The 13576-nt window shown below is 45.5% G+C and overlaps 1 protein-coding gene across 1 annotated transcript in view; it reads left to right on the top strand.

Annotated features, from left to right (window-relative positions):
- The window catches only part of ATM (ATM serine/threonine kinase), a 1424234-nt gene that overhangs the window by 1235181 nt on the left and 175477 nt on the right, over nucleotides 1–13576 (top strand). The window contains exon 52 of the mRNA XM_078657051.1: nucleotides 9842–10000. Within this exon, the coding sequence (XP_078513177.1) occupies nucleotides 9842–10000 (159 nt within the window). The remainder of the gene's footprint in view (nucleotides 1–9841; nucleotides 10001–13576) is intronic.

The raw sequence follows: 13576 nt of genomic DNA on the forward strand, positions 1-13576 counted from the left end.
GCATTAGAGTATGAATGGTTTTCTAGATATGAGCGCCTGTTGAGCCCCCCGCCCTATCCCCTGGAGTGAGTGGAACCCTGTATTTTTTATATGTACACCTTCTTATGAATGTAATTGTGTTTACGATATGATGATGAAACACTAATGATTTTATGAATTTTTTGTACTTAATATTCTTTGATCATCCTTGCAAATGTGATTCATTGCACGAAATCCAATCAAACAATAATATTTAAAAAATATATATTTTTTCTATAAAAAAAAGTGTGGTCTATTTGCTTTTTTGGCCCTGGATATTCATTGAGTCTTGCTCCCCCTTAATCTTAACGGATCCCACCTGGGACCACCATTTATCATTCTAGGCAGGGTGATTTTTTCTATTCTTGATTATCTTTTTGCTTTGTCTGCCTTCCTGACGATGCCGGATCAACCCTCCTTATTTAAATCACCCATTTCATGTACGGCAATCTGCAGTAGAGGAGAGACTCCACCTCTTGGATCCAAAAAGAGCATTGTCGTTCAACCTGGACCACACAAAAAAGTTTGGGGTGGCTGACCAACTCTTCGGGGGATGTTGAAGCGAAGAAAGGTTCATGCTGTGCAGAAGAGCACCATCTCCTGGTGGATCGTCCTCTGCATCAAAATGGGCTATGCTCTGGCCAAGAAGCAGCCTTCTGAAGGCTTAATGGATCATTCCACCAGAGCTAAGGCTGCTACCACTGCATTGCTACGTGGAACCCTAGTCCTGGACATCTGTCAGGCAGCACTGTAAGCATCCTGCACACGTTCACCAAACATTACTGCCTTGATACTCAAGTCCACATGGATGGCCATTTTGGCTGCCCAGTCCTGCAGGATTTTCTAGTGTAAACTTGTCTGTGATCCCTCCTCCAGGGTGGCATTGCTTGTGTATCTATTCAAAGGTAAGGAATGTGCGGCTAAATGTCTCTTATCAGATGGACAAGTTACTTACCTTCGGTAACGCCTTATCTGGTAGAGACATGATCTAGCCGCAGATTCCTTACCGACCCACCCATACTCCCTGCACTTCAGGCATGTTTCTACGGTCAGGGTTGTTCCCTTTCAGGGCACCAGTTTCCTAAAAACACACCAATGTCAGTACTCTTCATGGCTCCACATTTCTGATGTGGAAAGTTGTGAAAAGTAACTGACGTCAGCGCGTCAAGGTGTCGCCTATATAAGTGACTTTGACATCACTTCTGGCGCAGGTGATGCTGACATCACGCAGAGCCAACCGATGCCACCTACCGGTGTTTAGGGGTATTGCTCGAAGAAAAATCTTCCAGATCCAGTCTGATGCCTGGTAAATTAAAAGGTAAGGATTTTTCAGCTAGATCATGTCTCTACCTGATAAGGCGTTACTGAAGGTAAGTAACTTGTCCTTTAGTAACATTAGGATAAAGGACAATGTGTAAAAAGACGTATTTAGCTAGTATGGGATCATTCCACCTACCTGCCCATCATTGAAGTCTTTGGTGACAATTAGGGATAAAGAGTGCCTAGATACACATTTGTTATGCAAGTTGGATGGAGTCTTCTTTTGCTGTGATGGACAATCGCTTATTTCTGAAAACTACAGTGGTGTGACTGTGGTAGTTAGTTTCTGATGGATTCCCTCAGTTGTAGAGTCCTTGCCTCATGAATTTCCTCAAGCTGCCAGACTAGATCTGGCACATTTAAAATAGCTTCCCTGAGCCATCAGGTGAGACCATGGCTATGGCCCACTCTTGTACCTTGCCAGATATAACATAACAGTGTCATAAATGAAGCTGTCTGGCACTCTGACCGTAGTTCCTTTTATTTTTGCACTTTTTCGGAGATCCGGAGTGTTCTCTCCATTGACATTTTTCTACAGATCCTTATACTTGTAGGGTGATAGGGAATTGTGTCACCCAAGAGCGTCAGATTGTAAGTGATACAGCAAATTTAAGTCTGGAAAGCACAGAGCTTTTTCTTGAACTTTAAATCCATGGTGTGCTGTCTTGGTGTGTCCTCTGGCTCAGGAACACAATAATGATTACTTTCACTTGTTGACAGCAACAGCCTGCATATCTGACCCAAGGTTCACTGGAATCAACATTCGCCCGGAGGCGTAGACAATCTTTTATGATATCATCACACTTTTCCTAAAAAAATATCCTTTTACTCTTGTTTCTTTCAAGACATTCTTTTTTTTTTGTTTTTTTTTTGAAAATCTTTATTGAAATTTAAGGCATAGGATGTAATCATAAGGTTACAATTGAACTTTCTTCTCTTAATCATATACCCCAGTAGCTTATAATCATAGTATCAACTGCTCAGCCTTTCATGCAGCTAGCCGGTTTCAAACAATACTAAGTATTAACGTAACCGTGTATGCATAAATCACTTCTTGTAGCACATTTTAAAGGCCTTCCGTGTTGTACAGTATATTATATTAACCATCAGAACATTAATTCTTAAAACTAAAAAGAGTCATCATAATTAGGTAGTCATTCCACGTTCACACCGACTTTTCAGCCACTCCACCTGCTCCATGTTATGCAGCTCGGTAAATCCGTATTTGAACGACACCCTGTCTGGTCCAGCAATGTTAGCAAACCATCACCCAGCTATCTACTCATCCTCCCCCTCAGAGTCTAAGTCTTCTTCTTCCGGTAAGGGTTCACAAATTTCTCCTCTATAAATATTCCTTGCTGTCCATACCTTGTTCCATTTGCGGGGGCATGCTCTGAGCATACACACCTCCCTTTCTGTAACCATCAGCATGTCCATGTTTTTACTCCACCTATTAGCTGTAGGCAGTTCCTTTGCCCCCCATTTTTGCGCAATGTCTCGTTTAGCTACCATCATGGCCAGGGTGGCCCATATCAGGCCATATCTATCCAGATAATTGAGGTCCCAGATGTTCAATAAGCATTTGCGAGGTTCTGGCAGAACGGAGATCTTAAGCGTTTGCGAGACAGTGCGCATAACCTGTCTCCAGAATTCCTGTACGTGCGGGCAATCCCAGAGTGTATGGTACAGTGTTCCCTCCTCCCCGCAACCCCGAAGACAAAAGGGATGTGGTGCCCTATGTATTTTGTGAAGCAAAGTCCTAGTGTAGTAAATGCGATGTAAAATTTTAAGTTGCACTAATCTGAATTTTGCTGAAATACCTACTTCTCTCGGTGATGCTAGTGCTTCGTTCCATTCTGACTCAGTGACCTCACCTATTTTCCCCACCCATTTTTCTCGTAGTTTTATTGTAGGGTCCCCTAGGTTGTTGATCAGTTTTTTATATGTGAGGGAGGTCGCGCTTTGTTGCATATAGTCCGTCAACAGCCTATCCTCCAGTGGTGAGGACTCTGGTATATCAGTGCCTACTGGGATCGCCTGGAGCAGTGCGTGTCTTATTTGCACATATCTAAACGTCTCAGTCGGGCCCAAGCCATATTATTGTTGGAGCTGCAGAAATGCGATCACCATGCCTTTGTCCCATAGGTCCCCAACTGTGGAGATTCCTATGCAGTCCCATTGCGTAAATCCCTTACTAGACCGTAAGTTCCCTAATGTCTTTGTGTCCCATAGTGGTGTTTGTTTGGTGATTTTCCCCTTCCAACCTAGCCGTGTTTGTGCTATGTGCCACAGGGCCGCTGTGTGTTGCGTCGGTCCCAACAGTTTCTTGACTTGCGATTTGTTATACAGTACTGAGAGCATGCAGTCTGTCCCTAGCTGCGACCAATCCGCTCTATATGCTGGGTCACTTCTTGGAGTATGTATCCATCGGTTTATTATTTTAAGATGGGCTGCCCAGTAGTATAGCTGTATGTTCGGTAATGCTATACCTCCCTCATACCAACTCTTTGTCATCTTATCATATGCTATACGTGCCGGGCCATTATTCCAGAGTAGGTTTGATACCAGTGCTGCGACCTGCTTGAAGTATCGCGGCGCAATAGGATATGGGGTGTTTTCCAGTACATATAGGAATCTAGGAAGTGCCATCATTTTATAAAGGGCTGCACGCCCGAGGAGGGTCAATGGCAAGGTCGCCCAGTGTTTAACATCTGCACGAAGACGTTCCATAGGCGGTTTCAAGTTTTTGTCAAAGAAGTCTGCGGCACTGTTCGTAATAACAATGCCTAAATATTTAAAGGAGTTCGGGGCCAATGCAAGGGGACAGTCCGTTTGTAGCACCGGATCCGGACCCTTTAGTGTGTAAATCACCGACTTGGACCAGTTCAGGGTATAGCCTGACGACTTCCCATGTGCGTTACAGAGATTCAATAATGCTGGGATCCCAGTTTCAGGCTCAACCATATAAATCAGCATATCATCCGCATATAGGGATATTTTATCCTCCCACCCATCCTCCCATTTGATTCCTTTGAGTAACGGTGTTGTTCTGATTAGGATTGCTAAGGGTTCTAGCACCAGGGCAAAAAGCAAGGGCGACAAAGGGCACCCCTGCCTCGTCCCCCTTCCCAGGGGGAACGTCTGCGAGACGTGACCATTAGCCACCACTTGTGCCACCGGCTTCGTATAAAGTAGTCGTATCCATGCTACGTATTTCGGTCCAAAGCCCATACGTGCCAATACCGCAAATAGATATTCCCATTCTACTAGATCAAAAGCCATTTTGGCATCCAGGGAGAGAATCACTGCTTTTTCGGAGAGAAGGGGCACTCGTGCCATCACCCCATGAACCCGCCTGAGATTCAGTGCTGTGCTCCTGTGAGGCATAAAGCCTGACTGATCAGGGTGGATCAGTGTCTGCAGGTGTTGTACCAGTCGGTTGGCCGGTAGTTTTGCTAAAACCTTGGCCTCCACGTTAAGTAGGGAAATGGGGCGATATGAGGAGCATTCAGACGGAGGTTTACCCGGCTTTGGTATGGCTACAATCGTTGCGGTGCGCTGGTCCAGCGGTAGTTCCGCCTTTTCCAGGCTCTCCATGTACATTTCCAGTAATGGTCTACTGAGAGTCAAGACATTCTTTTTAATGAAAAGTTAATTATGAACTGTGAGTTGATATGCAAAAATGTATCATTCAATTTCATTGTCATACGCAGTCAAAAATATTGCTGTAATCTTGACTTAGAAACCGAATGCATGCGACTGTGAGAAGTAATGTGCTGTGAATCAAAATTCCCTTGTCCATACACGATGATGTGAGTTCAGTCTCCATTCCCACATTAAGCCACTAATTTTCGTGCTGATATTGGACACTACATTGAACTGAAATACATGCATGAGTCACAAAACAATCTGTGCATTATACCAAAACGTCACCTCATGCGCCCCAGTGACATGCGAAAGTCCGTACCACAAAAATCCTCAACCAACTCTATAGTTTTTCTAACGTGCATCTGCCCAAACCATCACGTTACCCAAACACCACCCAAGTGCCAATAATTAGGGGAGAGGAGTTGGTCTAACAGCTAGATCGGTCGACCTCGAATCTGGGGAACTGGGTTCGAGTTTTGGCAATGATGCTGAACATCCTGTGACTCTGGGCAAATCACTTAATCTTCCCGTGCCTGCCAAAAATGAATGTGTCCTCATGTAACGCAACTGGTCCTATGTAAAGCACTCTGATACCCAATACCTTCGGGTCAAGTTTGCGCGATATAAACTCTCTAATATTTTTTTTTAAATAAATAACCTTCCATCTCACCAAATTTGCTTGGAAAGCTTGAAATTTTCACATACCTGTATGTCAACTTGACCAATCAAACACTCCCAGAGACTGCGCATATGCTAAGCCACTTTTCTCCCATCGTCATGTCTAGCTACCTTTTTTCATGGCTGCTCAACTCTGGTATCCCATTTGTCCTTCTTACAAAGTAACATATGCAAGCACTTCAATTGTGCCTCTGTCTTCAGGGGGCCCATCACCAAAGCCTTTCTGATGGAGACTATTTGACTTTCTTTAGAGGCAGCTTGGCATCTAGGATGGAATGTCTGAGATGCTTCAATGGTGACAAATACTTTCTCCCTTCCATGAGATGAGAATCTCAAAATTGTGGGGTTCAGAGAACTGTGGTCCATTGTGGAGTTGAAATTTCAATAAACCTGCTAAACTTCAGATGATCCACCTGATTAATAAGGTATCCTTGCCCTCGTTTCGTGGTCAGCTGTTTGAAGTGGTTGCATACAGCACAACCATGATATGATAGGGTGATGTGGGCTTGTGACCTCTGTGCTTTGTGGTGTTGAGGCTATTGTGTGGGGTTCAGACTTGCAATATTTGACTGACCATGATTCATCTGGCCTGGTCTATGAATATGAGAGCGGATGACCGCAGTCAGCGTCTCCTTGCTAACTAGGAGTGATACCTTCAGTGGAGGTTCGGACCATCTTCGTACACTGGAACACCCCACTGGCGGACATCTTTGCCACTCACGAAAGTGCTTCTTTATACTGTATGGAGCTCTGTGAGACACTTTCTATTTACAATTGAACTCCCAGGCTTACTGCATGTTGCCACCCCTCTCAATTTCCACATCAACAGAACTCTTGAACATCACTGGCCTGATCGGCTATTCAGTGGCTGCGCTGGTCCCAAGAAGGGGAAGACTTTTCAAAAGCAGACAGTTTCCAGCTGGTTTGTCCGCTCTATTGAGATCTGCTATGGTCTTGCCAAGAAGGAGCCCTCGGATATCATGCCCCATTCATCCAAGGTGAAGGCTGCGTCTTTGGTGTTGTCCAGGGTTGTTACTTTTCTGGACATCTGTTGAGCTGCGATGTGGGCGTCTGCTGCACTTTCACCTGTCTTGGTGCTGGTATTGCCATTTTGCCGGATTTGTGTTGTAGGATTTTTTGTTTGCTAGTCTCCCCACACCCACCTCCTAGGGAGTCCTGATTCGCTATTCCCCAGGTTCTGAACTTTGTTCGCAACTTTGTTCGCAAGTGACTTGTGCTATTAGTAGAAACTCGTTTTGTGTATTCACAAAACATGGCCATGAATGTACTTTCCCCACTAATAATATTACACCACCAACCATGGTGTAATATTGTAAGTGTATTTCTTTTGCCATTTGTTTGTGGATAGTCGCAAACTTTTGCAAAGCAGATTTCCACTCTGGAAATAAAGCTTTGTTCCTGTCATTGGTAGGAATAAATCAAACATGGGTGGGTTTGCAAAGGTAGGAGGATTTCTACGCGGGAAAATTGTTTTCCCTCCGTGGAAGGACAATTTGTATTTTGTTTTGTGTTTACACAAACTTAAATGTACACCATTTGCATTTACTCATGCGTAAATGGTAATGAATGGCACTATTCACCTGCAGTAGATGACACAGGAAAGTGTGTAGATTCCTTTATGAAATCCATGGTAGACTGAAATTTACTTCAAACATGGCAAAAATCTTTGTGAGTATATCCTCACGTGTGCCTTGGACCGCTAAGGTCATTGAGGCACACGTGAATACCATCCTGTCTACCCATCTCTCTCGTAATAACATTCTTGACGAGAGTCAAAATGGGTTCCGCTCTCAACACAGCACTGAAACAGCTCTGCTCTTTATGACCGAGCATTTGCGGTCAGTGCTGGATGCGGGGCAGACTGCGGCGCTCCTATTGTTAGATCTGAGCGCCGCATTCGACACGGTGTCTCATGACATTTTGTTGCGGCGTCTGGAGGAAGTGGGTATTGGTGGGAAAGCTCTTGAGTGGTTCCGCTCCTTCCTTTCGGACCGGTTTTTTAAAGTAGCCATTCCACCAGGCCAGTCCTCGTTCCACTCTCTGGGTCTGGGAGTCCCTCAGGGCTCCGCTTTAAGCCCTACATTGTTCAACCTGTATGTGAAACCGCTGGCTGCTGTCGTCAGGGAATGTGGCCTTACCATGACATCGTACGCCGACGACACGCAGCTGGCGGTGACACTCAGCGGGGACCCTGAGGTGAATGCCCCCAGATTCCGGGCAGGACTTATAGCTGTGGCTAAGTGGATGCGTAGCAACTGCTTACAGCTTAACGCTAAAAAAACCGAGGTCCTGATCTTAGGGAAGCAGACGGAACTTTGGGGTGACCAGTGGTAGCCTCCCGAATTGGGGGCTTCTCCTACTCCAGCGGCCGAAGTTAAAAATCTGGGGGTCTGGCTGGATTCCCATCTTTCTTTTGCCAGTCACACAAAGAAGACAGCAGCTACCTGTTTCGGTATCCTGCGAGGACTGCGACCTGTCCTTAAGTTCTTCGACCCCCCCACGCGGCAACTGGTGGTTCAGGCCTCCATTTTGTCGCGATTGGACTACGGGAGTGCTTTGCTACTTGGAGTGAACCAGGCTGAGGCTTCTAGGCTTCAGATTGTGCAGAACGCTGCTGCACGCGCCATCGTGGGCCTCCCGAGACGATGTTCTGTCTCCTCTGTCCTGACCTCCCTTCACTGGCTTCCGGTTAGACAGAGAATCAAATTTAAGGCTCTCTGTCTGACATTTAAGATTCTGAAGCTTTCCTCCCCCCCTGCTCTTGCGGGCCTCATTTCTCCGTATTTCCCCACACGGTCCCTCAGGTCTGAATCTCACCATCTGGCGATTAAGCCTAGGTTCAGACTGAGTAGGATGGGAGGGCGCTCTTTTCGTGTTCTGGCGGCTGATTTATGGAACTCCCTCCCTGTACACATCCGTGCCCTGGATAGCCTTACTCTTTTTAGACGCGCCATTAAAACTCACCTGTTCGCTTCTGTTAATTGATCTTTCTTCTTTTCAGCTCTGACCTGTTGTGTTGTGGTATCTGATCAGGCGCCAGGACGCCCCTTCGCTGGGGCAGCTGTGCGCCGAATAAAAGTTATTAACATAACATAACATAACTACTTTATGTTCTCCATTGGGGCCATGGTGTTTGACTGTGTTCCTCAATTTAGGCCTTGGGCTAGGCCGGTGTTATTTGTAGTAACTTTGGTGCCACCAGTTTTAATGCATTTTTTAAAAAAAACATATTTTATTAGATTTTGAAAGTACCGCAAGGGCCCAGCACAATCCACATGGAGACACATTATTAAGAAATTACCAGGCGTGGAAATATTAATGGGTACGGCCTCGCAAGATTTAAAAACTGGCATCCCTAACGGCACCGAAGGTCGAAGTCGACACGAAAAGTGATCAAAAGAGATCGAAAAGTGATCAAAAGAGATCAAAAAAGTTAGTAAAAAAATGACTAGATTACTGCTCTTCCCGGATCTGCGCTTGCTGGCGCGGAAAAAAGAACTGACGTCAGCGTGCCAGGGCGGCATCTAAGTACTCCAAAGTCATCCCGGCGATCACGACGACGCCTACCACGCGCAGGGGTACTGCTGACGAAAACTTTCCGGATCCAGTCTGACGCCTGGGGATATTCTATGGTAAGGAATCTAACACTAACCACTGTTTCTTACAGATATATCGTTACCAAAGGTAAGTAACTTGTGCAATAATACACTGAAAACTGCGCACAGACTTTCCCACCCCACAGTGGCAAGTAAATGTCAATAACCCCCCTAGCCCTTCCCCCTCCCCCCCCACCACCCAAAAAGACAAAACAATACTATGCACAGTGCAGTCAGCAAACCTCCCGTAAAACTACTGTTACAGGGATTGTGATGGTAGAGGAGGGAGATCGATGCCCTGGTAGGTGGCCCAACAAGACCAAATGTTCCTATGTTTTTGGGGGCAGCCCCTCGAGTTTTAATGCATTTTGCCTATTGCATTTACTGTTGTATGTCTCATGCGCAGACAATATGGTACTAAGCCCTAATATCAATTACTTTCTTACTGGGATTTCAATTGAACAATGCTTTAATGATGAAAAGAGTTTACCGGGGACAGCCTCTGCAAATTGTCAAACTCTGTTGTTCAAATCACTGAATCCAATTTTGTTTTTTGGCAGCTAATTTCCAGAATCTCCCTGGATCACCCATACCACACACTGTTTATTATTCTGGCACTTGCCAATGCCAACAAGGATGAAATTCTTGCAAAACCGGAGGTCGTTAAAAGAGGCAGATTGACTAAAAACACACCAAAGCAGATCTCCCAACTCGATATGGTATGACGTCTATGTTTTTTAAAATATATTTTAAATGTAACACCCATACACAAACCACATTAAGAGCACTTGTCTCCAAATGTATGACAGAGTTAAATGTATTAAATGCTAGCACAACTAGAACATCAGACCAATCGAAAGCAAATTTGTTTTTTTCAGGTGAAGAAAAGAATGCTTCCATGTTGGTAAAGTCATAGAATCCCTAAAGGAACTACCCATAACTAGAGAACATCCATTTGGATTAGACTAGATATGTGAGATGTCAACATATATCTTTATTCTAGGATTTGCAACTATATTACTCTCATAGGAAATTGGTCACAACTACATTAGACATGCAGAATCACTGTTGGTAGTCGTTTACTTGAATGAACATTAATAACCAGTATAAACAACCTTAAGAATCTTAAGTCTGAAGCATATCCGGAGATGGCAGCAGTGCTAATCTGAAATTCATTTAACTACAGATGAGGTTTTACAATGGCTAAGTTTACCCATCCCAGTTCCATTTTACTGCCTCTTTCCCAATCGTATCCTGATTTCTGTAATCCAGTCCACTGAGTTCTAAACCTTTTTTTTAAACCGATTTTATTGATCCATTTTCAAAAACATCAGAACAGTTAAACAATCTCCAACATAGCATTCATTATGTACTTGTTTGACAGCCTATCCAGCAATTACTCATCAGCTTCATAGTCATAGCTCATGTTTGAACCATACCCCTGATCCATACCCCTTGTTCCACAGCCAGGGCCAAAAGCAAAGGGGATAGCAGGCAACCTTGTCTGGTGCCACGCTCTACTGGCCACCTTTACAATGTAATTCTCCCAGTCTGCACTTGAGCTTTGGGCCTAGTATATAGGAGTTTGGTCCATTTGATAAATCCCTTCCTCAGCCCCATGCACACCATGACATCATCACTGACTTCTGTACATGATGGTGTTCTGTGAGCAACGTTATAGGTTTGCAGTCCTACTGATTCAATGTTATGTGTATTTGTAGAGTGCATTATCACTTGTGAGTCTATCTTGTGCACGTGTAGGATCCTGTCTCCAAGTGCAGGGGAGGGGAGCTAGTAAAAATGAAAGGTCTTCAGCGAGGAGGAAGCGCTGATGTGAATTGGTAGGTCGTTTGATGCTTGCCTTCTGTGTATGCGTTAGATGAGTGTGAGAGAGCGTCTAGCTCAGCAGAGGTGCCTGGACTGGTGAAGGAAAGAGATGTGGCTTTAAGGTGAGCCATGCCTGTGCAATGTAATGCTTTGAAAGTGTGGGTGAGGAGCTTTAACTGTGCACGCTTGTGTATTGGGACCTTAGAGCTCCTTCAGATGTGGTGTGATGTGAATCCTGCATGGAAAGTTGAAGATGAATCTGGCTGTTTCATTGTGGATGGTTTGCAGTGCTCTGGTGAGATGTTTGGTGATCCCGGCGTAGAGATAGTTTCCATAGTCCAGCCTGCTGGTGATGAAGGCGTGGATGATGATGTTTTCTGGTGTTGCTCAGTAGCCATTTGAAGATCTTGCTTCGCCTCTTCAGGTGTGAGGAAGCCAGATTTGGCGATGATGTTGATCTGGGTGGACATGTCCAGCTAGTTGTAAAGTTTCTGGCTTGATATTCTACTCTAGCCCACTCCACTGTACGCCACTCCAGTCAACACCATTCCACTGTACGCTATTCCACTACACACTGGCACACTCTACACCACTTCACTGTACACCACTCTACTCTGTGCCACTCCACTTTATGATAGTACACTGTAAACAACTCCACTCTATTCCAGTCCAATCTACGCAATTACCCTGTACACAACTCCACTCCACTCTACTCTACTTCAGTGTACTCCACTCCACTGTATGTCACTCCGCTATACACTACTCCAGTATATGCTATTCCACTCTACGCTATTCCATTGTATGGCACTCCACTGTATGCTACTCTGGTCTACGCTGCTTCACTGTACGCTACTCCACTATGTGCTATTCCACTCTACACAATTCCGTTTTATGGCACTCCACTGCACGTTGCTCCAATCTGCTAGAGACTTCTAGCTGCAGACTCCTTACTTTTGAATTTCACTAGGTGTCAGACTGGATCCTGGAGATTTTTCGTGAGCAGGACCCCTGCACACCGGCAGGTGGCATCGGTTGGCTCTGCATAGCGTCATCCGTGCCGGAAATGGCAATTATGTCACCTATATAGGTGACACCTCAGCGCACTGACATCAGTACTTTTCTTTCTGTGCCAGTCAGTGCTGATCCGAGTAAAGAGTTAACTCTGTCAGATTTTGACAGAATCTTCTTGCTGTTTTTTCGTCCTGGTGTGTCAAGTATGTCATCGAGGAAAATAGGTTTCAAACCCTGTGGCACCTGCCACCTCACCATGTCGTTGACAACCTCAAACCTTGTTTGTTTGTAGTGTCTGCAGGGTGACCACTACTGCAAGTTGTGCCCTGATTTCCGGCCCATGACGCCGAAGGCCTTGAGGGCGCGGTCCCTGAAGCTGCTAGCGGCCCAGCATGCGACTCTGCGGAAGTCTTAGTCCTGATCAAGAGGAAGGTCCCAGGAGCATTTTAGGACTCCAAAGTCATCTTCGTCCCATTTGAAATCATCAGGGGATTCAGGTTAGAGGCACAAAAACACAAGAAGTTGAAGCACACTTTGACTTGTCGTCCTTGGTTACAAAAGGAACATTGGCATTTGAGGCGTGGTTCCTCTGAACCCGTAGTGCTGCCAATGGTCCCAGACGAGGCCCGGGCCATTCTCTGCCAAGCTGTCAAAGACTGGAGGGACGCAGCAAAGTTCACTATACTCTGTGGATTGGACACAACCGACTTGCTGGGCAGAGCGGTTTCATGGACCGTGGCACTCAGACGCCACGTCTGGCTTTTTCGAGGATGTCCTAGCTTCCTTCATGGACATGCCCTTCATTGAGTTTCCAAGGCAGCTCTCGCTCGGAGATGCTTTTAGTCTTGAGTGGAGCTCAGGCCTCCTGTACACCTTTCCGTCCATGCCACTCCTGAGCAGAGTACTCCAGAAGATCAGGCATGACCGGGTCCTAGTCATCCTTGTGGCTCAGGACTGGGCACGGAGAGTTTGGTATCCCTAGCTTCTGTACATGAGTGTCAATCCTCCAATCAGAATGCCCCTTTGGGAGAATATTCTGTCTCAGCAGCAGGGAAGGGGTCCTCCACCCAAGCCTGTTCACTCTCCGCCTTCTTGCGCAGAGATTGAGCGGCTGCAGTCCGTAACGTTACTCATGCAGCCAGGTGTCCCTCTACTAAGATGGTATGCACCTGCTGTTGGAAAACATTTGCGGCATGGTGTTCATCCAAACAAATTGATCCTCTTTCTACCCCTCTTTCTGAGGTACTATTATTCATTCTTTCCCTTGTGCAGCAGGGCTCTGCGATGGGTACTCTCAAGGACTATCTTTCTGTTTTCTTTTGGCTGCCAGACCAACCCTCCCTTTTCAAGTCCACTATTGTAAATGGGTTTTTGAAGGGTCTTATATATTTGTTTCCCCCTTCCCCTTTAATTATGCCTTCGTTCTTACATTCTTGATGTGTGCTCCTTTCGAGGCT

The sequence above is a fragment of the Lissotriton helveticus genome, chromosome 8 (assembly GCF_964261635.1).
Source record: "Lissotriton helveticus chromosome 8, aLisHel1.1, whole genome shotgun sequence".
Lineage (NCBI taxonomy): Eukaryota > Metazoa > Chordata > Amphibia > Caudata > Salamandridae > Lissotriton > Lissotriton helveticus.